Source organism: Sapajus apella, unplaced genomic scaffold, assembly GCF_009761245.1.
Source record: "Sapajus apella isolate SASKATOON/1434 unplaced genomic scaffold, GSC_monkey_1.0 scaffold91, whole genome shotgun sequence".
Lineage (NCBI taxonomy): Eukaryota > Metazoa > Chordata > Mammalia > Primates > Cebidae > Sapajus > Sapajus apella.
Window position 1 is genome coordinate 8,365,079 of NW_022437031.1, and position 25,892 is coordinate 8,390,970.

Genomic DNA, 25,892 nt, shown 5'->3' on the forward strand with positions numbered 1-25,892 from the left:
GGGTTTCACCATGTTGACCAGGATGGTCTCGATCTCTTGATCTCGTGATCCACCCGCCTCGGCCTCCCAAAGTGCTGGGATTACAGGCTTGAGCCACTGCGCCCGGCCTATTACCTTAGTTTTTAAAACATGGGTCTGATTATGCATGAAACTAATGCCGGGAGAGGCTTAATATGATGAGAGAGAGAAATTAATGGGCCTAGCAGTTTTCTTGAGGTAAGAGAGAATGAAAAAACTGGAAAGATAAAAGGCTGTGATAACAAAGTAGAATATTTGGAGTTGAAAGTTTCAGAGGTGAAGCAGTTTTCAGTAGACAACATTCTGGGTATAGCCATGGATGCCTTTGGCTGGAACAAAGGTGCACACTATTGGCACAAAGATTTTCAGGGATTTGGATAGGTTGTACATGTGAACAAGAAAGTAACTCACTATGATGGGAGGCATTTGGAGCGGAGAGAATGATTGTGCCAGGTGCATTAAGTCTTTGTGAATGAGAATCAGTTAATAATGGTGACTAAAGGTGAAGAACAGAGACTTCAAACTCAGGTGTCCTGCAGGGTTCAAACAAGTAATGTAAATAACTAAGGTGGGCCAGGTGAGATTGTGGTAAACTAGAAGAGTACATATTCCATCTAAAGTGGCATGTCCTTTTTGCTTCATCTGATTGTTGTCCTAAAAAAAAAAATGAGTATTCAGTGTTGCTAGATATTTTTCAAGAGAAGCTGAAAATCTGGACTTTTTATGTGACATTTCTCAATTTTTTGCATACTTGCAAATAGTTTAAATATTTTTTAACCCCATTGGCCAAATGAAAACGTCTATCTGCAGGCCAAATCTGGCTCCTAGTCTTCAACCTCTGGCATAGTAAAAAAAAAAAAAAAAATGAGGAATTAAAGGCACATATAAAATATTTCCTACTATCAAGTAATAATACATGAAATAATATCTCTGTTTAAAACTTTTGTTGTTTCAGCCAAATATCCCACGTCTGTTTTTAATTAATAGTAACAAAGTCTAAGCTGGGTGCAGTGACTCTCCTGTAATCCTAATGCTTTGGGGGAAAATTAAGGCTATGAAAATGAAGGCATTCGGCCAGTAGGGGCCTGAAAAAAAAAAAGAAAATTAAGGCAGGAGGAACTCTTGAGGCCAGAAGTTCAAGACCGGCCCTGGCTAGAGACCCTGTCTCTACAAAAAAAATTTAAAAATTAGCTGGGCATGGTGGTGTGCACCTGTAGTCCCAGCTACTTGGGAGGCTGAGGCAGGAGGATCGCTGAGCCCAGGAGTTCAAGGCTGCAGTGAGTCATGAGTGTGCCACTGCATGCCAGCTTGGTTGTCAGAGTGAGACCCTGTCTCAATAAACACAAAATAAAAATAGTAACAAAGTCCATGTGGACTTTATTCTCTACTTAAAAAATTTTATTTTGTAAAATTTTACCAAGTTAGTATTAAAGTTAGTCTAAATTGGTAGAATGGTATATCTGGTTAACATTATTCAGATCCTTCACACATATCATACTGCATATGAGCATATTTCTATAATATTTTACACTGATTTCATTGGCTTACCCTTTATTGGTCACATATTTAGCCCATGAACTATATTGTATATAGCCAGAATACTTAGCACTAAGATTAGGGTCATTAGGCAAAAACCAGAATATAAGTAACACTCCATACAAAATGCCTCTGGACATAGGCAGTATGTATCAGAGGAATCAGTCTTGTCCTTAAGTGATGACAATGGACTGTACACCAATTACAGAGTTAAGCCCTTGTGCCTTCTGGCTACCACGTAAGTACTAGCTCAATCTCGGAACCTCTGTTCATGTTTAAATAGCATTTGAAAAGAACATTAATAATCAGGGAAGCCCACAACTTTAAGTAGTTGGCGTTATTTAGCAGTCCCAAAAGGACCACAAGATTCTATGTCAGTTAAAGGAGAGAGTCATACAGATAAATCCCTTCTGAAAAATATAACCCAAATTTTTTGCCAGACTTAACAAAGTTGGCAGAGGCCTTACTACTTAATATTTAGTTAAATTTGAAATGAACTGCATAGTCTGTGACCGTACTACCCTAAATGTGCCTTATCTCATTTGAAATGAACTGCATAGTCTGAACCAGTAGGTGACACTGAGTGAGTCATGATGAGATTCCCTCTCCCAAAGATTTCATATCGAGTTTCTCCTCTAGTGCTCTTAAAACCAAAATCAACTCCAGTAAGAAGCCATCTTTGGGATGGACATAGGTAGAACATGTGTCGTGAAACCTGAGAGCCCGAAGTTTTAGAAGACTCAGTTGGACCCCACAATCTAGATATAAGTTTACAAAGAAAAACTGAGAAATCTCCCCCTACCCCCAACCTTTGTGGGCTCTGATAGTTGTTCAGGTTATAGGACCTTTGCCTGGCATCCTGGAGTCTCATCCTACGCCTGCGCAGCTTAGTAGTTATTCAGCCAGAGACTAAAGGGAACCCTTGCAGATCTTGATATTTTTCTGTGGCACACCCTCTTCTCCAGTTATGCTTTGCAATTTCGAGCTGTCTTAACCTCCTCAGACTCCGGCATGCCTCCACAGCTCAGAAAGACTGCTGTCTTTGGCTTGCCTTCAGCAGAAAGCCAGGGACAATTGTACCTTCTCACAGAGATCACACAATCTTATACTACTTGCTGCTCAGTGTCTGAAAACAGTTGTTTCATTTGTTTTTTTCTAGTTTTCTGGTTATAGTAGGAGGACTAATCAAATAGCATTTACTCCATCATGCCCAGAAAGTCCTTTAAGTTTTGATTTTACGGTATTTCTGACATACAGAAACTTCATATTTATTAGTCATTTCTATGATTCTTGTCTTTGGTATTATAACTGTTTAAAAGATCTTCCCTACCCCCAAGATAGCAAACCATATTTTCTTCTAATACATATAGTATTTTAAATATTTAAATGTTTATCTACTTTTTTTTTTTTTTTTTTGAGACGGAGTTTCGCTCTTGTTACCCAGGCTGGAGTGCAATGGCGCGATCTCGGCTCACCGCAACCTCCGCCTCCCGGGTTCAGGCAGTTCTCCTGCCTCAGCCTCCCGAGTAGCTGGGATTACAGGCACGCGCCACCATGCCCAGCTAATTTTTTGTATTTTTAGTAGAGGCGGGGTTTCACCTTGTTGACCAGGATGGTCTCAATATCTTGACCTCGTGATCCACCCGCCTCGGCCTCCCAAAGTGCTGGGATTACAGGCGTGAGCCACCGCGCCCGGCCCAGTTTATCTACTTTTTAGAATAGAACCTTAAGTATAAGATAAATACACAACTTACTTTCTTTCCCAAATACTAGCCGAAGCGTCCAAGTCCCATTTATGGAACAGTCTAACCTTTTCTACTAATTGAAATGCTGCCCCCCTTTTTTTTTTTTTTTTTTTTTTTTTAAAACAAGGTCTTGCTCTGTTGCCCAGGCTGGAGTCCAGTGGTGTGAGCATGGGTCACTCCAGCCTCTACCTCCTAGGCTCAAGCTATCCTCCCACCTCAGTCTCCCAAGTAGCTGGGACTACAGGCACACATCACCAAGCCCGGCTAATTTTTGTATTTTTAGTAGAGATGGGGTTTCACCATGTTGCCTAGGCTGGTCCTGGGCTCCTGGGCTCAAATGGTCCACCCACCTCAGCCTCCCAAAGTGCTGGGATTACAGGCATAAGCCATTGCACCTGGCCAAAATGCTACCTTTATAATATACTAAATTCTTACATATTCTTGAACCTATTTGAGAGCTTTCTGTTCTGCTTCAATGTATTTGTCTAGTCTGGTGCTATTATCACCAGATAATATAATTGTTTCTATCACTAAGACTTTACAATTTTAAATTCCTTGACTGTGCTTGCCTAATTATCCTAAATAAACTCTAAGGTCATTTTTGTTAGATTCTAATTCTCAACATGATTGAGATTTAATTTATGGATTACTTTATATTATTTACTCCATAAATTAAATTTTACTTAATTTTATAATTTTACATAATTTTAAATAACATATATTTACAACTTTATACAAATTAAATTTATAAAATTTTATTTAATTCATGGGTTAATTTGGAGAAACTGTGTATCTTTATGATTCTGCATTTTTTCACTTGGAAGCTTAGGTTTCTTTCTTTCTTCACATTTTCTTTTATGTCCCCAATAATGGCGTCTAGTTTTCTTCATGTAGTTTCTAGGCGCCTTTTTAAATTTATTCCTGTACATTTTATAGTTTTTGTTGCTTTTGAATTTCTCATTGTTGAGTTTATCCCTAGGTAACTTAAAAGTTTTTATTTTGTTTAGTTTTCATTGTCAATATTCAATATAAAATTTAAAAGTTTTACTGCCATTGTGCATGTGCTCTTTTTTTTCCTAACTGGTTAAGTCTAAAAGTTTCTATCAGTTTGAAGAATATGAATAGATGATTCAGTATTGTTCATAAGTTAAATATAATGCTTAAGCTATTGCCATAATACTAGTTTCTAAGTCTGTGCTATGAGGGTACTACTGTAAGTTTGACCACTAATGAATAATAAGGGTCTTTTTTTTCCATCAGTGATTGGGACCAAGATGTAAGTATTTCCTGTCAGGCTTAGTGGCTCACAACAGTAATCCCAGCACTTTGAGAGACCGAGGTGGGTAGATCACTTGAGGCCAGGGGTTTTGAGACCAGCCTGGCCACCAACATGGTGAAACCCCATCTCTACTAAAAATACAAAAATTAGCGGTGACTGGTGGCACATGCCTGGAGCTGAGATCATGCCACTGCACTCCAACCTGGGTGACAGAGGGAGACTCTGTCCCAAAAAAAAAAAAAGAGAAATGTTTCCATATGAAGGTTAAGTCACTTCATGTCATTGAAGAGAAGAAAAACCTTCCTCCAATCTTGCTTCAGTCTCTTGCTGCTATCTTGTCTCTTTCTTTTTCCAGACAGACTTCTTTTGTTATGGTAAAATATATATAATATAAAAATTGTCCTTTTATCTATCTTTTTCTTGAGATGGGAGTCTCATTCGTTTGCCCAGGCTGTAGTGCAGTGGCACACTCTTGGCTCGCTGCAACCTCCGCTTCCTGGATTCAAGCAATTCTCCTGCCTCAGCCCCCAGATTAACTGGCATTACAGGCATGTACCACCACGCCTGGCTAATTTTTGTATTTTTAGTAGAGATGGGGATTTACTGTGTTGGCCAGGCTGGTCTCAAACTCCTGACCTCAAGTGATCCACCCACCTTGGCTTCCCAAAGAGCTGGGATTACAGGCGTGAGCCACTGCACCCGGCTGTCATTTTAACTGTTTTTAAGTGTACAAATCAGTGGCATTAAGTACAATATATTCACAATGTAGTGCAACTATTACCACTGTCTATTTCCAGAACTTTTTTGTTATTCCAAACAGAAACCCTGTACCCGTTACATAACTCCCCTTCTTCCCAGCTCCTGGTAACCTCTATTCCGGTTTCTGTCTCTATGAAATTGCCTATTCCAGATACGTCATATAACTAAATCATATAATATATGCAATATTCTTTTGTGTCTGGTTTGTTTTACTTAGCATATTTTAAAGGCTCATCCATGTTGTAGCATGTTTTAGACTTTCATTCTTTTTTATGACAGCCAGACTTCTTTTATGAATATGTAACATCTCTCACTATTTTCTTTGCCTGCCAATAATGCCTCACTTAGCTTTAAGCTGGTTTCCACCCTGCCGAATCTATCAAGTAAACAGGATCACATAATTATCAGATAGAGTGAGCACTTTTCTGTCCTTATCTTGACTTCACCCTACTATTTGACATCATTGACCATTCTTTCCTTGCAACTGTATTGTGATTGGTTTCCATGACAATATTCAGCTTTGGCCGGGTGTGGTGGCTCACACCTGTAATCTCAGCACTTTGGGAGGCCGAGCGGGCAGATCACCTGAGGTTGGGAGTTCAAGACCAGCCTGGCCAACATGATGAAACCCTGTCTTAAGAAAAAGGAAAAATAAATAAAAATAGAAAAAAAAAACCCTCTTACAAAAAGGTCAAACAATTTAGAAATATATAAAATTAAAAGGTATAGCCTCTGCCTGCCCTCCCTGCCCTCCCACTCCTGTCTCTCATATTTTCATTTCCCCAGAGATAGCAACTTGGTATATATTCTTAAGTACTTTTTTCTATGCTTACACAAAACGTGTTTACTAATTACACATGCTGCTCTCAGCACACTGCCTGTAGGGTAGCCCTGGTCCACAGGGGCAATTAAAAAAAAGAAAAAGAAAATTACACGTATGTTTTTCAAGTTTTTGTTTTATTCTGTAATTTGCTCTTTTTTGTTCATGAATATATTCTGATCCTTTTTATTTTGAGATAATTATAGAATCAGGAAGTTACAAGAAGTAGTAGAGAGTCCTGTGGGCTTTTCACTCAGCTTCCTTCAATGGCAGTATCTTACATAGCTGTACTTCAATGTCAAAACCAGGAAATTTATATTGGTACATTACTGTTAAGTAAATTACAAAACTTAGTTTTCACTTTAAAAAAAAATCTATTCATTTGTGCATATGTATGTGTAATTTTATGCCATACATGTATTCCTATAACCACCACCACAATCAAGATTTAGAACTATTACTGTAAAGGAACTCCCTGTTCTTTGTATCTGCACCCCCACCCACCACCACACCCACCACTGTTCCTGTTCCACTTGTCTGTTCTCCATCTCTATAATTTTGACATTTGAGCATGTTACATAAATGGAATAATGTAATATGTAACAGTTTGAGGTTGACTCTTTTCACAAAGGATAATTCCCTTGAGATCCATCTAAATTGTTGTTGCAGTAGTTCATTTTTTAAATTGTTGAGTGTTCCATTGTGTGGTTGTACCAAAGTTTGTTCAAACATTTACTCATTGAAGGACATTCAGATTTTCACTGTTTTGTCCCTGAGTAAAGCTGCTGTGAACATTCATGGACAGGATTTTAGGTGAGTTTAATTTTTCATTTCTCTGGGATAAATGCCCAAGAATAGAATGTAAATGTTTAGCTTTATAAGAAACTGCACTATAATGGTTTTATTTTCCACGTCAGATGGGTAATGTACTGACATTATAATAAGGTTTGAGGGAGGCACATCTCACACATGTGTGAAAACCCAGTGTCATCACACTTAGGTCATGATAAGCTTATGAACTACAAAAGGATTGTGCCACACTTTCAGAGTGTCTGTACCATTTTACATTCCCACCAGCAATGTATGTGATTCAGTTTCTCTGCAGCATTCATTATTATTACTTTTTAGATTTTTAGCTGTTCTTCTATTCCATTGTGGTTTTACTTGATATTTTTCTTTTTTTAAATTAAAAAAAAATTTCTTGTTTTCAGTCTTAAAATTATTTCCTCAAATACTTTGTACTTTTCTAATGGCTAATGATGTTGGGCATCTTTTCATGTGCCATCTGTGTATTTTCTTTCTTTTCTTTCAACAGAGTTTTGCTTGTTCCCTAGGCTGACGTGCAGTGGTATAATCTTTGCTCACTTCAACCTTTGCTTCCTGGGTTCAAGCAGTTCTTGTGTCTCAGCCTCTTGAGTAGCAGGTATTACAGGCACACAACACCATGTCTGGCAAATTTTTATATTTTTAGTAGAGACAGTGTTTCATTATGTTGGCCAGGTTGGTCTTGAACACTTGGCCTCAGGTGATCCGCCCACCTCAGTCTCCCAAAGTGCTGGGATTATAGGTGTGAGCCACTGTGCTGAGCCCCATCTGTATGTTTTCTTTGGTGAAGTGACTTGAAGTGACTGTTCATTACTTTGACCCAGTGTTTGTTGTGTTGTTTTCTTTTTTTTCTTTTTTCTTTCTTTCTTTTTTTTTTTTTTGAGACAGTCTCACTCTCACCCAGGCTGGAGTGCAATGGCTCGATCTCGGCAGCTCACTGTAATCTCTGCCTCCTAGGTTTAAGCGATTCTTCTGCCTCAGCCTCCTGAGTATCTGGGATTACAGGCATCTGCCACCATGCCCAGCTAATTTTTTTGTATTTGCAGTAGAGATGAGGTTTCACCATGTTGGCCAGGCTGTTTTTTGAATGTCTGACTTCAAATGATCTGCTCACCTCGGCCTCCCAAAGTGCTGATTACAGGCGTGAGCCACCACACCCAGTCTGTAGAGTCATACTCTTATCACCCAGGCTGGAGTGCAGTGGCACAAGCTTGGCTTGCTGCAACCTTTACCTCCCAGGTTTGAGCAATTCTGCCTCAGCCTCCTAAGTAGCTGGGATTACAGGTGCCTGCCACCATTCCTGGCTAATTTTTGTATTTTTAGTAGAGATGGGGTTTTGCCATGTTGGTCAGACTGGTCTTGAACTCCTGAACTCAAGTGATCTGCCCACCTCGGTCTCTCAAAGTGCTGGGGTTACAGGCGTGAGCTGCCTCGCCCTGCCTGTTTTCTTAATAATGAGTTTTAAGCGTTCTTTATGTATCTAGGTACAAGACCTTTATTAGATATACGATTCTCCCAGTCTGTGTCTTACCTTTTCAGTCCCTTAATAGTGTCTTTCAGGCTAGGCGCAGTGGCTCATACCTGTAATCCTGATGCTTTGGGAGGCCAAGGTGGGAAGACTACTTGAACCCAGGAGTTCAAGACCAGCCTATGCAATATAGTGAGACCCCCATCTCTACAAAAAATTTAAAAAAGTATCTTTGTTTGGTGGTGCGTGCCCATGGTCCCACCTACTTGGGAGGCTGAGATGGGAGGATTGCTTGAGCCCATGAGGTAAGGCTGTGGTCAAGGCTGACCTTAGGAGGTCAAGGTGAAGTGCTGGGATTATAGTGGTGAGTCCCCAGACGTAGCCAGTGTTTTTATCTCTTAAGAAGTTGTCCAGGTGTGGTGGCTCATGCCTATAATCCCAGCACATTGAGAGGCAGAGGCAGGTGGCTTGCTTGAGGTCAGGAGTACGAGACCAGCCTGGTCAACATGGTGAAACCTATCTCTACTAAAAATACAAAAAAAATTTAGCTGGATATGGTGCAAACCTGTAATCCTAGCTACTCGAGAGGCTGAGGCAGGAGAATTGGTTGAACCTGGGAAGTAGAGGTTACATTGAGTCAAGATCACGCCACTGCACTTCATCCTGTGCGACAAAGTGAAACTCGTCTCAAAAAAAGAAAAACAAATGTCTTTGCCCAGATCATAAAGGTTTTCTCTTATGTTTTTTCCTAAAAGTTTAAAGTTGTAGCCTTTTACATTTAAATCCATGATCCATTTTTAATTATATTTTGTGTACGTTATGAAGTTTAGGTTGAAGTACTTTTTTTTTTTTTGGCCTATGGATGTCCAATGTTTCATCATAGTTTATCGAAAAAGCTATCCTCTCTCCATTGAATTGTCCTGTACGTACACCTTTATCCAAAATCAGTTGAGGGTGTTGATTTATTTCTGGAAGTCTTGTCAGAGTGATTTCTCTCACTGTTTTTCAAAACTATTTTATATTCTAGTTTTTTTGCCATTCCACTAAATTTAGAAGGGGCTTGTCTATATGTGTAAAAAAGTCTCAGTGGGATTTGGGTAAGAATTGTGTTAAAACCCATGATCAATTTGGGGAGAATTGACATCTTTACTGATTCTCTTTTCATGTTAGTACATACAGATTTATACATTCTTTTAAACATATTTCTTAGCATGGATGTATGTATCATAATTTAACCATTCTCCTATTGATAGGCATTTAAAGTATTTCCATAATGCTGGCTTACAGATAGTTGTTCACTATTTTTTCTGTTTGTTTTGGAACCGAGTCTGTGTCAGCCAGGCTGGAGTGCAGTGATGTGATCTTGGCTCACTGTAACCTCTGCCTCCCAGATTCAAGCGATTCTTGTGCCCCAGCCTCCTATGTAACTGGGATTACAGGTGTGTACCACCATGCCTGGCTAATTTTTTCATTTTTACGTAAAAGTAGAGATGAGGTTTCCCCATGTTGCCTAGGCTGGTCCCAAAGTCCTCAGGTAATCCGCCTCCCAGAATGCTGGGATTACAGGTGTGAGCCACTGTGCCTGGCCTAGTTGTTAACTGTTTTTATATTTTATTGATGTGTGCTTGTGCAAAATTTCTGTAGGAAATCTTGATATTTTGAAATTGTGTTCCAAAAGGCTATACCTGTTCATAGTCAAAATAACAGTGAAAGAAAATATCTGTTTCCCTATAACCTCTTTAACACTGGGAATAATTAACACTTTAAAAATTATTCCTGTAAAATTAAAGTATATAACTTAACATTTTATTATAAAAATTACATATTCATTGAAGAAACGAAAAAAGATAGAATTATATAAAGTGAAAAGGAAAACTCTTGTTTTTCCCTTCCTCCCATCCCCTTAGTAGCCAGTATTCTGGATCTTTTTTTTATGTATAGTATATGCTTTTTCCTTTTTGACAAGTGAAATAGTTAAATTCTTCTTCTTTTTTTTTTTTTTTGTTAATAGATGATTTTGCCATGTTGGCCAGGCTGGTCTTGAGCCCCTGGCTTCAAGTTATCCACTTGCCTTACCTCCCAAAGTACTGGGATTACGGGCGTGAGCCACCATGCCCAGCTCCATGTTCTGTCTTATAATTTGACAGTTTGATACTTGACAATATGTTATGATTTTTATTCATATAAGTATTTGATCTTGTTTAAGTAAAATTTGTGTAAGTTAGACAAATTATATATGACTTTCTTCATCATATGGGACCCAAAAAAGGCAAAGGATGTCATTGTGAATGTTTCTGGAAAAAAATGTCTAAATTGGATTTCCATTTTGTTTTTAAAATACTGTGGTTGAAACAGATAGAGGGAAATTGCCCAGTGGTAACTGTCATTTGGCATTTCGTTTCTATGACAATATTGTTTTGTTGTGAAGTGTTCTTTAACACTGCCTAATTCTCTGACACAGTTACTTTTTTATAGTTCCTTAGTATTGAAATTAAGTTTGTATGTATCTAACTTCCATGAACCCTTAAAAAGCATCAGGGACCTATCTCTTGGTTTTCATTTTTTTATTTTTGTATCACCAGAGCCTGACGCTGTACCTGGCTTACAGTAAGTGCTTTACAGTGAAGAGTCAAGGCCTTTTACAAATTTTACTCTATAGGAAAAGGTTTTTTGAGGTGTTTATATTATTTTTCTAGTTGTAGAGATATGAGGATATGTTTTTAGCCAAAGCTATCTATTTATTTATATATTTTTAAGTTGCTAAATGGAATGGTGGTTCATTTGTGGGGAAAAAAACATTTTCAGGGTCTTTGGGCTTTTCATCAAATAGACCCTTGGCCAGTGAGATTTATCACCCCAATTCCCTCTGGTTGATTTCTGCCTTCTTGAATTTCTAGTCTAGATTGTGACTGAGATTATGTTACTCAGGTTTAAGAGACTGTGAACCTTTTAATCTTGAAAACTAAACATCCTAATTTACATTCGATTCTCATTCTACATAATGTAAGGAGCCTAGCTATATTGTGAAAGATTAGATTTACTTCTCTTTAATTTTCATTTGTTATGGATCTAGTTTGAAGATAAATAAGAATTTCAAAGTCAGAGCTCACCTCTTTGGGATTCGGACTATGCGTAGTTGTAAGTGTAATTTCTTTAGGAATTTAGTATGCAGATTTTTCTTTTTATATCTGGCATTGATATTTTTTTAAAAAGCTTTCTACTGCTACTGAGCTTTTATTTTTTGTTATTAATGTCACATTGGAACAAATACATATCCCCACACCATTCACTGTCAAGATAATAATTTATGCTGTTTTGACAGAGTACTCATTTTCTTAGGGAGGGATTATTTTTATTATTTGTGGGAGAGTTCTCAAGGGAAGCGTGAGCCTAGGAGTGATCACAAATTCCCTCTTTTCCTTGGTGCCCAGGGGGTGCTTACCAACTTGACTGGTGTTTTTCTCTGAAACCTTTCAGAAAGTTAGCAGTAATAGGCCGGGTGCAGTGGCTCACGCCTATAATCCCAGCACTTTGGGAGGCCGAGGCGGGTAGATCACCTGAGGTCAGGAGGTTGAGACCACCCTGGCCAACATGGTGAAACTCCGTCTCTGCTAAAAAATTAGCCGGTGTGGTGGTGCATGCCTATAATCCCAATTACTTGGGGAGGCTTAGGCAGGAGAATGCGTGAACCTGGGAGGTGGAGGTTGCAATGAGCAGAAATCGAGCCACTGTACTCCAACCTAGGTGACAGAGTGAGACGTGTCAAAAAAAAAAAAAAAAAAAAAAAGAAAATTAGCAGCAATAATGCTTGCTTTCCCCCTCTAACTAGAACCATGAAGCTTGTGACTTGCATTTCTTCCACTATAAAGAAGGAAATTAACTTTGAAACCAGAAAAGAAATTTTCTTGGTGTAATATCAACTTCCCAAAGGTGTCATTGGAATTATCTCTTTTTAAGGACATTTGAATTTGAATTGTATGTGATTCTGTAGACTCTATGGTTCCTTATTTGGTATGAGGCAAAGTGTAAATAAATACGTTTCTCCGAGACATCTAGAGTTACTTTGGCCATGATTTAACAAGAAGAGAGAGGGAAAGCAAAATATACTCAGAAAAACATTGCTTTTTGTGTGTGGGTAGCTTATTCTGTTGAGTACAGTGACAAATCACAGATTATCTTTCATTCATTTTGGTGTCATTCTAGAAATTTTTTATAACTTCATTCTGGTTTTCTGTGTAATAACCATTTAGGGACTGGGAATTGGAGTTCAGTTTCTGTTGAATCTTCTTCCCAGCATCCCCATGGTAGCTTCAGCAGCTTTACTATTCCTATAGAGGCTCTATTGTCCTTGTCTACTTCTTTACTTGGATTCCTCATTTCTTCCTAAGCTACAAAACCTGTAGCTGATCATCCTACTTTTAGTAAGCTCCTGATTGCTCCAGAATGTAGAGCGGTATTTTTAGATTTATGGAGACAGTTATGGAACCCTTTGAAAATCCGATGAAAAACTATGGCTTTTCTACTCTCAAAAATGTATATTGCATACAGAATTTTGTTTATAGTTTTAAGGGGTTTGTAGATCTCTCTCGCATTAACCACTCCAAGAACTCCTGGTATAGGTAGGGATAAGAAAACATCACAGTGGATATTTTTATCCATTACGTTAACAGTGGTTTACCAGTTCTACCATCATGTTTCATTAGAAAGACTTAAATGCCCCTTTGCATATAATAGTGTAATAGAGTTTCATAGCTGAAGCCCTCATAACTTGAGAACATGGACTGTCTAAAACGGATAACGGACACGAACAGCTAATAATCAAACACATAAGTGTATCAGCTATGTTAGTGTGTATGTGTGTTTTTTTAAAAAAAAATATTTTAGAGGTATTAGTAGATGACTTTTTTGGAGACAGAGTTTCCCTCTTGTTGCCTAGGCTTAAGTACAATGGCACGATCTCTGCTTGCCTCCACCTCCGCCTCCCAGGTTCAAGTGATTGTCCTGCCTCAGCCTCTTGAGTAGCAGGAATTACAGGCATGCACCATCACACCCAGCTCATTTTTGTATTTTTAGTAGAGTCGGGATTTCTCCATGTTGGTCAGGCTTGTCTTGAACTCCTGACCTCAGATGATCTGCCCACCTTGGCCTCCCAAAGTGCTGGGATTACAGGCATGAGCCACAGTGCTTGGCCATTAGTGGATATTTCTTAGAGTGATGTATTGCAAAGAAAATGGGTAGGGAAGAGGTCCCATTTTCAAAATGGATTAAGAAAGAAACTACAAATGTATAAAACTAATTTTTCTTGTATTATAAAGTGAAGGAATTGAGATATTGAGAGGTTGGTTCATGTTTAAGTTTCGAAACTAAAGTAGAATAAAGATTGAATTCCTAATTTACAGGCTGGAGTTTTAGCCATGAGGCAGGTCAGGTCCCTGTAGGTAGAAGAGCCTACACTACTGTAAGGAACTATTATTGTACAGGCTTGGTGAAGGAGGCTTGTAACCTGTATGCAGCCTTTCTATTTTCTCTAGGAACGTTTCTGTTTTCTTTTTTTTTTGTTTTTTTGAGATGGAGTCTCGCTCTCTCACCCAGGCTGCCCAGGCTGGAGTGCAGTAGCGTGATCATGGCTCACTGTAGCCTTGGCCTCCTGGGCGCAACCGATTTTCCTGCCTCAGCCTCCTGACTAGTTGGGACTACAGGTATATGCCACAATGCCCGGCTAATTTTTGTATTTTTTGTATAGACAGGGTTTCGCCATATTGCCCAGGCTGGTCTTGAAGCTCCTGAGCTCAAGTGATGATCCTGCCCAGCCTCCCAAAGTGCTGGGATTACAGGCATGAGCCACCATGCCTGACCATCAAACTATTCTTGATTGTGAGCCATCTCTGCTATCTTTATATATGTCTTAAATTTCTTTTTTTTTTTTTTTTTTTTGAAGGAGGGTCTCTGTCACCCAGGCTGGAGTGCAGTGGTGTGAAAACTGTAGTCTTGACTGTCCTGGGATCAAGCCATTTTCCTGCCTCAGCCTCCCAAGTAGTTGGTACTACAGATATATGCCACCATGCCTGGCTAACTTTTTTATTTTTTGTAGAATTAAGGTCTCACTTTGTTACCCAGGCTGGTCTTGAACTCCTGAGCTCAACTGTTCCTCCTGCCTCGGCCTCCCAAAGTGCTGGGCATGAGCCACCATACCCAGCCCTAAATATCTTGATAATTGACTTTTCTTAGTTTCTGTTAGGACACAACTTTATTTTACATGTTTTAAAGAATAAATGACCTATACTTGGGAGAGGACTTATTTTTTTTTTTTTTTTTTTTTTTTTTTTTTTTTTTTGAGGCGGAGTCTTGCTGTCCCCAGGCTGGAGTGCAGTGGTGCAATCTCGGCTCACTGCAGCCTCCACCTCCTGGGTTGAAGCCATTCTCATGCCTCAGCCTCTCGATTAGCTGAGACTACAGATGTATGTCACCATGCTCAGCTAAGTTTTGTATTTTTAGTAGAGACAGGGTTTTACCATGTTGCCCAGGCTGGTCTCGAACTCCTGACGTCAAGCGATCTTCCTGCCTTGGCCTCCCAGAGTGTTGAGATTACAGGTGTGAGCCACCACACCTGGCCGAGACTTTTTTTATTTGGGTAGTCGCTTGTAATAGTCATAGTAGATATGACCTCAAAGCTTCACACATACATATGGTATGTATTTTTTTTGTTTTTTATTGATAGATCATAGTTGTACATAGTTGTGATATTTTGATACATGTATATGATGTGTAGCGATCAAATCAGGGTAATCGGGATATCCATCACCTCAACCATTTATCTTTTTTTGTATTGGAAGCATTACAATTCTTCTAGCTATTTTGAAATATATAATAAGTTATTGTTAACTAATTTCCTTACTGTACTATCAAATACTAGAATTTATTTCTCCTATCTCACCCCTCACATCTCTTCACTTCCTAACTTCTGCTAACCACCATTCTACTCTCTACCTCCATGACATCTACGTGTTTAGCTTCCACATGAGTGAGAACGTGTAATATTTGTTTTACTGTGCGTGGGCTTATTTTGCGTAACATAATAATGTCTGTTTCCAACCATACTGGTTTGATTTCATTCTTATATTCCATTGCATGTATATAACAATTTTTTTTTTTTATTTGAGATTGGATGCAATGGTGTGATCTCAGCTCACTGCAACCTCTGCCTCCTGGGTTCAAGTGATTTTTCTGCCTCAGCCTCCCGGGTAGCTAGGATTATAGGTGCCTGCCTCCATGCCCTGCTAATTGTTTTTGTATTTTTAGTAGAGATGGGGTTTCGCCATGTTAGCCAGTCTGGAATGGAACTCCTGACCTCAGGTGATCCACCCGCCTCGGCCTCCCAAAGTGTTGGGATTATAAGCATGAGCCACCATTCCTGACCAGCACATGTTCTTTATCCACGTATCTATTGATGGACACTTATCTTGATTCTGTATTTGGCTATTGTGAATAGTGCTGCAGTAAACATGGGGGTGCAGATATTTTTTCAATGTACTGATTTCCCTTCTTTTGGATATATGCCCAGCAGTGGTATTGTTGGTTCATCCTATGAAAATCCTATTTTTAGTTTTTCGAGGAACCTCTCTATACTGTTTTCCATAATGGCTGTGTACTACTATACATCCCCACCAACAGTGTGCGAAGGTTCCCCTTTCTCCACATTTTCATCAGCATCTGTTATTCTCTGTCTTTTTAATTAAAGCCATTCTATCCCGGTGTGGTGGCTCACACCTGTAATTCCAGCACTTTGGGGGGCCGAGTCGGGCAGATTGCTTGAGCCAAGGAATTTAAGACCTGCCTGGGCAACAGGGCAAAACCCCATCTCCACAAAAAATGCAAAAATTAGCCAGGTGTGGTGGCACATGCCTGTAGTCCCAGCTAGGCTGCAGTGAGCCATGACTGCACCATTGCACTCCAGCCTGGGTGACAGAGTGAGACCCTGTCTCGAAAAGAAAAAAAGCAATCGCTTGGTGGTTTTGATTTGCATTTCCCCAATGATTATCAATGTTGAGCACCTTTTCATATACCTATTTGCTATTTGGATGTCTTTGGACAAATATGTATTCAGGTCTTTTGCCCATTTCGTAATCAGATTTTTTTTTTTTTTTTTTTTTTTTTTTTTTTTTTTTTTTTTTTTTTTTTTTGCTATTGGGTTGTTTGAGTGCCTTTGTCTGTTTGGCTTTTATTGTTGTCTGTGCTTTTGATGTCTTACCCAAAAAGACTTTGCCAAGATTAGCATCCTATAGCATTTCTCCAATGTTTCTTCTAGTAGTTTTATAGTTCAGGTCTTATATTTGTCTTTAATCCATTTTGAGTTGATTTCTGTGTATGGTGAAAGATGGGGATATCCAGTTTTCTCAGCACCATTTATTAAAGAGACTATCCTTTCCCCCATTGTGTGTTCTTGTTGCCTTTGTTGAAAATGAGTTGGCTGTGTATGGATTAATATCTGTCTGCGTATTCTATTCTGTGCCATTGGTCTGTGTGTCTGTTTTTTTGTCAGTACCATGCCATTTTGGTTACTATAGCTTTGTGGTATAATTTGAAATTTGTGTGTGTGTGTGTGTGTGTGTGTGTGTGTGTGTGTGTGTGTGTTTGTTTGTTTGTTTGTTTGTTTGTTTAAGGCAGAGTCTCGCTTTGTCGCCCAGGCTGGAGTGCAGTGGTGCGATCTTGCCTCACTGCAACCTCTACCTCCCGGGTTTAAGTGATTCTCGTGCCTCAGCCACCCAAGTAGCTGGGATTACAGGCATGCACCACCATGCCCAGCTAATTTTTGTATTATTAGTAGAGACAGCGTGTTGCCATGCTGGCCAGCCAGGCTGCTCTCAAACTCCTAGCCTCAAGTGATCTGTCCACCTTGGCCTCCCAAAGTGCTGGGATTACAGGCTTGAGCCACTGTGCCTGGCTGTGGTATATTTTATCCTTTATATCCTGATAAAACAGTAGGTTTAATTTAGGGATCACCTTTTGTGAAGGCTTTCTTAATTCCTCTTCCCCTTTTACCTCCTAGAATCAGCCACTTCCTTTATGCCACTGTTTTTTTTTTTTTCTATTGCATTTTATTGCCCTATATTTGTTTACAGTCAATCTCACTGTACTAGGCTATAAACTTCTTGAGGATATGACCTATATCTCACTCATTTCTATCATCTCCAGTGCCTGGCACACAAAAGGTATTGAGAAAATGTCTTATGAATAAATAAGTGAATGATCAGTATATTAAAGAACATTTTAAGTATTTAAGGTAGGGATTGAAAACTCAAATGCCTTTGGGGTCTAGGCGTAAGATAAGCAGACCTGGGAGGGACTATGATAACCTGGAGAACACAGGCTTTATCTAAAAGGAACAGCTGCTACTCAGCCCCAGCCCGTTGGTGCCTTGTGGGAATACTAACCCTGTCTTGGCCACATTTTTAAATTTTCTAAAAAAGAAGCCAGACAATTTAGGTTTGTATGTGAAATCTTGCAACTGTTAAATGTTATTGATAACATTTAACTTAGTTGATAAATTTTTTTTTTCAAAAACTCTTTTATTGAAATATAACTTAGATACAGAAAAGTGTTTTATGTATTATGAGTGTATAGCTGAATCCATTTTTAAAAACTGAACTAATTTTTTATGTGAACCAAACAAAACTACAAGCCACCAATTGCAACTTGTAACTAAGGCCATTTGGGGAACTGTATAGTTAAGAATCATCTTTATAGGTAAAATTGTCTTAAGGAGACACATCAGCCAAATGCGATGAATGGACCTTTTTTGGGTTGTGATTCAAAGAAATCAAATGCAAAAGAGTGTTTATAAAGTAATTTGGGAAATTTGAATCTTGGCAGGCTATTTGATAGTATTAAAGAATTACTGTTAATTATTTTAGGTGTGATATAGTTGGTTTGTTTCTAGAGCACCTTTAATTAATGGCAAAATTGAGGAGAAGTTACAGAGAGTTCCCATATACTTCCTTCCCTCACATAATATATAGCCTCCCCAATTATCAACGTCTTGTACCAGGCTGGGCATGGTGGCATATGCCTGTAATCCCAGTACTTTGGGGAGGCCGAGATAAGAGAGGTAAGTGAATTCTTTAGGCCAGGAGTTCAAGACCAGCCTGTGCAACATAGTGAGACCCCCACCCCTACAAACAAAGAAAAATGGGCATGGTGGTGCATACCTATACCAGAAGTTCAAGGCTGCAGCGAGCCATGATTGTATCACTGCATTCCAGCCTGGGTGATGGAGTGAAACCCTGTCAAAAAACAAAAATAGCATCCTGTACCAAAGTACTGTATTAATTGTGTTAGCTGATGAACCTACATTGACATACCATTATCACCCCAAGTCCATGGTTCATTCTTGGTGGTGGTATAAACATTGTATGGGTTTTGGAAAATGTATAATGATGTGTATCCACCTTATATTGTCATACATAATTGTTTATTAAAAGCCTCCTTAGGCTGAGCACAGTGGCTCATGCCTGTAATCCCAGCACTTTCACAGGCTGAGGTGGGTGGACCACTTACTAAGAGGCCAGGAGTTGGAGAGCAGCCTGTCCAATGTGGCAACCTTGTCTCTACTAAAAATGTAAAAATTAGCTGGGCATGGTGGCACATGCCTATAATCCCAGCTACTCAGGAGATTGAGGCACAAGAATTGCTTGAGCCTGGAAGGTGGAGTTTGCAGTGAGCCAAAATCGCACCACTGCACTCCAGCCTGGGCAACAGAGTGAGATTCTGTCTTAAAAAAAAAAAAAAAAAAGCATCTTTAGCAACACGTACTGAACAATTAAAGGAAAATTGTTATGATACTGGAATTTGCTACACAAAAATTTAAGAAGAGTCTGAAAATTGAAGTAAATGAAACAAGATTGCCCATGTGTTAATAATCATTGAAGCTGGCTAGTGAGTACATGGGAGTTTATTATGTTAGTGTATTTTTGCATATGTTTGAAATTTACTGCTTCTGAAAGTAAAACAAGAGTCCAAGTTAAAGCCAAAGAATGATTTTTCTAGGTCTAGGTTAATGGGACATACTGCTGGTGACAGAATGTAAAATTCTGGAACAAGTCTGCAAAGATAACAGCACTTTCTTATTTTATTTGTAGGGCCTGAGAGTCAGTATACTAAGACTGCTCAGGAGATTGTGAACGTCTGTTACCAGACATTGACTGAGGTAGGTGGTAAAGTTGGAGATCTCAAGCCTGGGCAACATAGGGAGACCCCATCTCTACAAAAAAGATTTAAAAATTAGCATACATGTGGTCCCAGCTAATTGGAAGGCTAAGATAGGAGGATCATTTGACCCCAGGAGGTCAACGCTACAGTAAGCTGTGATCATATCTCTGCATTCCAGCCTGGGCAACAGTGACACCGTGTCTCAAAAAATAAAAGAAGGTCCCCTTGGGATCTAGCTTTTTGAAATCCTGTTCCCTTGAATGAGGAGCTTTCCCTGATTATCCTATTTTAAAACGTAGTATTCCCTGTCCCCCAAATCCACATCCCCTGTTTCCTTCCCTGCTTAATTTATTTTATTATCTGTGTCCTGCCACTAGAATATAAGCGAGATATTTGTCCATGAAGATTTGTTGGCTTTTGTATCCCCAGTACTTAAAATACATGTTGAATGAATTTATTTTATTTCTCAGTATGATGAGCATTTGACTCAACTTGAGAAGGATATTTGTACAGCTAAAGAAGCAGCTTTGGAGGAAGCAGAATTAGAAAGCCTGGACCCAATGACCCCAGGGCCCTACACACCTCAGGTGAGTCTGAGGACTAAATACCTCCTCTTAATAGTTTTCTTATTGGTTTGGGAAATTGGGAGCATGTTAACAAATCCGTTTACTGAGATACCATTCTTCTCTGTCCTTCCTCTTCATATGCCTTTCGTGTGCTTTCTTGTCTTCTCAAAGGCTAAGGTGAGTGAGGGCCATGGGTCTTGTGGCCTTGAATCCAGAAGAGGCAGCTGTGGGATGAATGAGTGGGGTGGGGCCTTAGTTGTTGAGGCAGTGTTTGGGAATACCAGATTCCTGACCCAGCCATCCTCTGGGTCTCTGGAATTCTCTTGTCCATGAATTTGGGACATCCCTAGAGTGTAGACTTCTTATAGACATAGGACACTGTTCTTGTGCCTTACAGACACTTGGTTACTCATTCCCTCAGAGGTATCTCAGTGTAGCTCAGAAGTCAGCCATTTTCCTGGATTGACTCCTTCTAGTAAATGAAGAAAGGTAGTATTTATAATGTTCTTAAATGTTCATGTCAAAAGAATTAGAGAGCAGGATAAATAAGAAATTTTTAGTCTTTCTGGTCTGACTGAACCCTTGAAATACACTAAGAGTATATTTCCTCTATACTGTACTCTTAGAGGGTTGGTATATTTGAAGAATAGGACTTAACAGAATATCACTGTTGCTTGGTTTCTGTATTGGTGGCACTATGGTAGGGTGGAAAGTACATAAGATTTGACATAAAACAGGCCTGGGTTTGAGTCTTAGTTCTCCTTCTGTCTAGCATTGTGATCTTGGAAAGTTAACCTGACTCTCAGTTTCCTTTTCTCTAAAATCTTTTCAAGATGTTGTAAACATTAAATGAATTAATTTAATTTGCCTGACACATAGTAAACATTCAGTAAATGCTTGTTTCTTTTATCTGTTCTCTGAGGCCCTTTCAAATTTAATTAAATATTTTAATGCAGAACTCTGCCAATTTCCCCAGGAAATTTTTTTTTTCATTCTATCCAGGTTTTCTTCTGAACTGATAATGCAACCTGTGTGACCTCTGTTGGATTATTGCTGTCTCTAAATCTCATTCATGCACTATCCCTATCTATCTTTTACTCTCTCTTTCATCCCACAACCTAGGTTACTGAGGGGCCAGGTATAAAAGAACCCTCAGATACTTCTTCAAGGTCCAGAACAAGGAAAGGCTCTTGGATTGTGTGGGCAGATTGGGTCAAGGGGGCTTGGGTGAGTGATGTTGCCAAGGAAGGCCCTATTTGCTAATAGGCCCACAGCTTCCACAAGGTACTTTCTGGTAAGTTAAAACCTGGGTATTAGCCATCATTCCCCAGGAGAGTCTAGCCATTGAATGGCACGTGGTTTGCTCATTTCTAGGACAGCCTAAGCCTAGTCCTTTGGTGAGTCAAAGGCTTGGACCCCAAAGTCACCTTCCTTTCTTCCCTACATCTCCCACACTGCCTCAAATGGCTAAGGAAAACCTGTCAACTATTCTCTCTCTTGAGTGTTAGCTGTTGTGTGGTGCAGTTAGAGGGTTTCCTATGAAGAGTAAGATTAGATGGTACTGCTTCATTATTCCAGTTCACTTTTTCATCATCCCCTTCATTCACAAACAGTTTAAGATAGTAACCAACTCATTACCTCTTAACCTGAGCAAGGTGTACATGAGTGACTGTCCTCACACATTACTAGTTTCAAACTCAGATGTTACAGAGTGTGTTTGTAAAAGTTTAACCTGTCTTAATACAATTTTGGTTGTAAGAAGCATGATAGTAATCATACCCTCCAACTTCTAAATGGTGGTGGTCAATAACGTATTTTCACTTAACTATTTCCACCTAACTTGCATTGCATCATCTGTTCAATATAACATTTTATCTTAAAAGTGTTGACTTTGCAGTTTTCTACACTGTACTGTAAGGTTTTGCAGAAGTTTCATCCTTTTATTTTTCCCTCCTTCTGTTCCACACTGATTTATCTGCTCTGTAATGCCTTGAATTTTGTTTTGTCTCTGTTTTTCCAAAACCCTCTTCTGAATCTGTCTTGTTTTCTTTTTCAGAAAACACAGTGTAGCATATATATGGGTTTTCTGTTGATCAAAGTAACATGTTCATTAGGGAAGATTGGAAAATAAAAAGAAATAAGTTACTTGTAATCACTTCCACCACTCAGAAGCAACATCAATCACTGTGAATATTTTGATTTCTTTCATATCTGTAGTGTCTGTATTTGTGTTTATATACACACTTTTAAAATGAAATATTATCAATACAGTTTTGTGTCTTACTCTTTTCTCTTTACATTATATTGTGAGCACTTTAGTCCCTTTTGCCCTCCTGTCACTGAATAGTCCATTTGCTAAATCCCTGTTCTTTCCAGGGGAGAAAACAGGGAAGGGATGTATAATTTATTGAGTACCAGGCATTGGGTAAGGAGCTTACACATCTCTTAATTCTCGCAACAACCCTGTGAGATAGACATTATCATCCATGTTTTTTTTTTTATAGTTGAGTCAACCAAGGCTTAGAGGTGTTAAGTAATTTGTTAGTTACTCAGCTAGCACGTATTGGAGCCAGGACTCAAACCCAGGGCATTTTACTCCAAAGCCTATGGTTTTTCACCATGCCATTTTGCTTCATAGCATCCTCTGGTGGGCTCATAAACTATCAAAGCATTCCATGCTCTTGTTGGAATTGAAATCCCTTTATCTCATTTCTTCTTAGATGTCTCCTAATCAAGCAATCAAAATAGTACTGCTAAGAAGCCTTGGGCCTAAAAACCAAAAGACAAGGCTTAGAAAAAACTAGGTCATTGACCAGAAAGGCTGTTAGGACATAAAATTGTCCCATAGCTTTGGTGCATTTCTGCTTCAGGCTTCTGATTACATGCATCAGGCACCTGTATACTAGAATAGGCAACATTTATGAGTCCCAAAAACTTGTCTATAAAGCTGTGTCAAACTGCATTTCTCTTTAACTGAATTGCTCTGCATGATCTTTTTCTGCAGTAAATGCTTTAAAGGGGAATTATCTGTATTTGTTTTCCCTTTCCTAGATAAGAAGCTAAATTGTATGTTTTGTGCCACAGCCTCCTGATTTGTATGATACGAACACATCCCTCAGTATATCTCGAGATGCCTCTGTATTTCAAGATGAGAGCAATATGTCGGTCTTGGATATTCCCACTGCCAGTCCAGAAAAGCAGGTAACACAGGTAGGATTTTCTTTTTCTCTCTGTAAGATTGGTATTATGCCTGCAAGTGGGGCTAGAGGAATGGTGGTGGTGATATGTGACATATGTCAAGAATGACTGGGCCCTTTGGCCCTGGGAATGAAAGCTTAGAAATGGGATTTCAAGGCCGGACGCGGTGACTCACGCTTGTAATCCCAGCACTTTGGGAGACCGAGGCGGGCGGATCACGAGATCAGGAGTTCGAGACCGGCCTGGCCAACACAGTGAAACCCCGTCTCTACTAAAAGTACAGAAATTAGCTGGGCATGGTGGCGGGCACCTGTAATTTCAGCTACTCGGGAGGCTGAGGTAGGAGAATCGCTTGAACCCGGGAGGTGGAGGTTGCAGTGAGCCGAGATTGTGCCGCTGTACTCCAGCCTGGGTGACAGAGCTAGACTCCGTCTCAAAAAAAAAAAAGGGGGGGGGGATTTCAAGGTGGGATGGTGGCAGGTGGCGTGACTGGTGTTATCTTCTGTCTGTCCCCATGGGCAGAGTCAGGCACAGCAGAACTTTAGGGAAAGCACAAGTACGAAAAAAGTGTATGATGCATCAGAGTAGCCTGATAGGTGACTAGAACAACCAACTGCACTCAGACAGTTCAAAATAATTGGCCTACTTTATGTGTGTTATAATTTATATTAAAATTATTTATAAAATAATTTTTAAAAGTGGCCTTTTCTAGAGGTATCAGAAGATACTCCTAGTCTGAAGCCAGAAATCCTATAGCTATTCTCAGTCAAGGTTCCACTAGAAAGTGTAAAACCTAGGAGAGTTTTTCTATCCCAAAGAGTTCAACACAAGCTATAAGGAAAGTTTGGGGTTAGAAAGGAAGAGTCTCTTTGTAATGATATAGTAAGAGTAGACTAAGTGCCATTCCTGTTCTTTGGATTTTTTACTCTGGCTGTGATTTCCAAAGAATGGGGGAAAATGCGCATGCCTTGAGCTGTGTAAACAGCCCCCACTAGCAGTGGGGTTGGCTGGGATATCAGGGAGGAGCATCCATCCTGGGTGAAAGCCCTTGGTTAACTCCTCCTACAGGCACGTCCCTCAATGATGTGCTATTTGTGTTCTTACTCAGATGCGCCAGGGCCGAGGTAGGCTGGGCGAGGAAGACTCTGATGTAGATATTGAAGGGTATGATGATGAGGAGGAGGATGGGAAACCTAAGACTCCAGCCCCAGTGAGTATGCTTACAGAAAGCTTATGGTTACGTTACACCTTTATATGATAGGAGCCCCATCAGTACAGGGCAGGCCAAATCCTCAGGTGATATCAGGTGGTCTCCTTAGTGAGCCCCAATCAGACTTTAATCATTGGGACCAACTAAACAATCTATCCACCAAAAATACTTAACTTCTTGTGAGGCAGCAAGTGGAGGGGTGGGTGAGGGAGGTGCCTGGTGGTGGCTTCTGGTCTCTGGTCAGTTGATAGGACTTTGACCCCCAACTGGTCTCATTCAGGAAGGTGAAGATGGAGATGGTGATCTTGCAGATGAAGAGGAAGGAACTGTACAGCAGCCCCAAGCCAGTGTCTTATATGAGGATTTGCTTATGTCTGAAGGAGAAGATGATGAGGAAGATGCTGGGAGTGATGAAGAAGGAGACAATCCTTTCTCTGGTAGACCTCGACGATTGCTTCTATTCCTTTATAACTCACTATAGCACCCTCAGGACTGGACTGGATTGGCACTCTTGGCCACATGTGCTTTTATTGGAAGCTGCCTCTTTTGTTGATTTTCTATTAATAGACCTGAGAGTACTGAGCACTCATGCATAGGATGATCATATTCATTAGCAGGAGGTACAAAAGACAACAGTGGAAAAGACAGTGCCTAAGTAACAGCTTTGATTTGGATACTTGTTAAAGGCTGGGCACAGTGGCTCATGCCTGTAATCACAGCACTTTGGGAAGCCAAGGCGGGAGGATCACTTGAGACCAGGAGTTGTAGACCAGCCTGGGCAACATAGTCAGACCCAGTCTCTACAAAAAGTAAATAAATAAAAATTACCTGGGTGTGGTGGCGGATGCCTATAGTCCCAGTTACTCAGGAGGCTGAGACAGGAAGATCACTTGAGCCCAGGACTTGAAGGCTACAGTGAGCCATGATCATACCATTGCACTACAGCCTAGGCAACAAAGTGAGACTCTGTCTCCAAAGGAAAAAAAAAGATGAGAACAGAGTGACAAAGTGTTATGTGTGGCAACAGGGAAGGAAAATTAAGAAAAAAGATCCTGTTTGGGGATGTTTTGTTGATTAATGGCAATGGCCGGGGGAAAGTATGGGAAGAGATGGTAGAAAAAATACAGATAGGTTGGCCTGAGATGGAAAAGGAAGTTGTTATTTGGATTCACATTCTAAACTACAAACCTTGCTGCTGTTGACCGTAGGCAGTTAGAGGCCTTTGAGGTGAGGAATATATGCAAGATGCCTGTGTAGATGTGT

At 39.8% G+C, this 25,892-nt stretch overlaps 1 protein-coding gene and 1 pseudogene across 14 annotated transcripts in view; one reads left to right on the forward strand and one right to left on the reverse strand.

Moving 5' to 3' along the window:
* Positions 1 to 25,892, forward strand: part of TAF1 (TATA-box binding protein associated factor 1) — a 97,534-nt gene that overhangs the window by 58,446 nt on the left and 13,196 nt on the right. For 4 of the 14 annotated variants that reach the window (XM_032255922.1, XM_032255914.1, XM_032255913.1 and 1 more), the window contains exons 33-38: positions 19,586 to 19,653; positions 20,126 to 20,242; positions 20,393 to 20,398; positions 23,306 to 23,431; positions 24,528 to 24,629; positions 24,910 to 25,066. In XM_032255922.1, the coding sequence (XP_032111813.1) occupies positions 19,586 to 19,653; positions 20,126 to 20,242; positions 20,393 to 20,398; positions 23,306 to 23,431; positions 24,528 to 24,629; positions 24,910 to 25,066 (576 nt within the window). Of the gene's footprint in view, positions 1 to 19,585; positions 19,654 to 20,125; positions 20,243 to 20,392; positions 20,399 to 21,343; positions 22,954 to 23,305; positions 23,432 to 24,527; positions 24,630 to 24,909; positions 25,067 to 25,892 lie in introns of those variants that run through there. The other 10 variants (XM_032255919.1, XM_032255926.1, XM_032255924.1 and 7 more) reach the window with 8 other exon arrangements.
* On the reverse strand, positions 7,069 to 7,188 carry LOC116535116 (annotated as a pseudogene).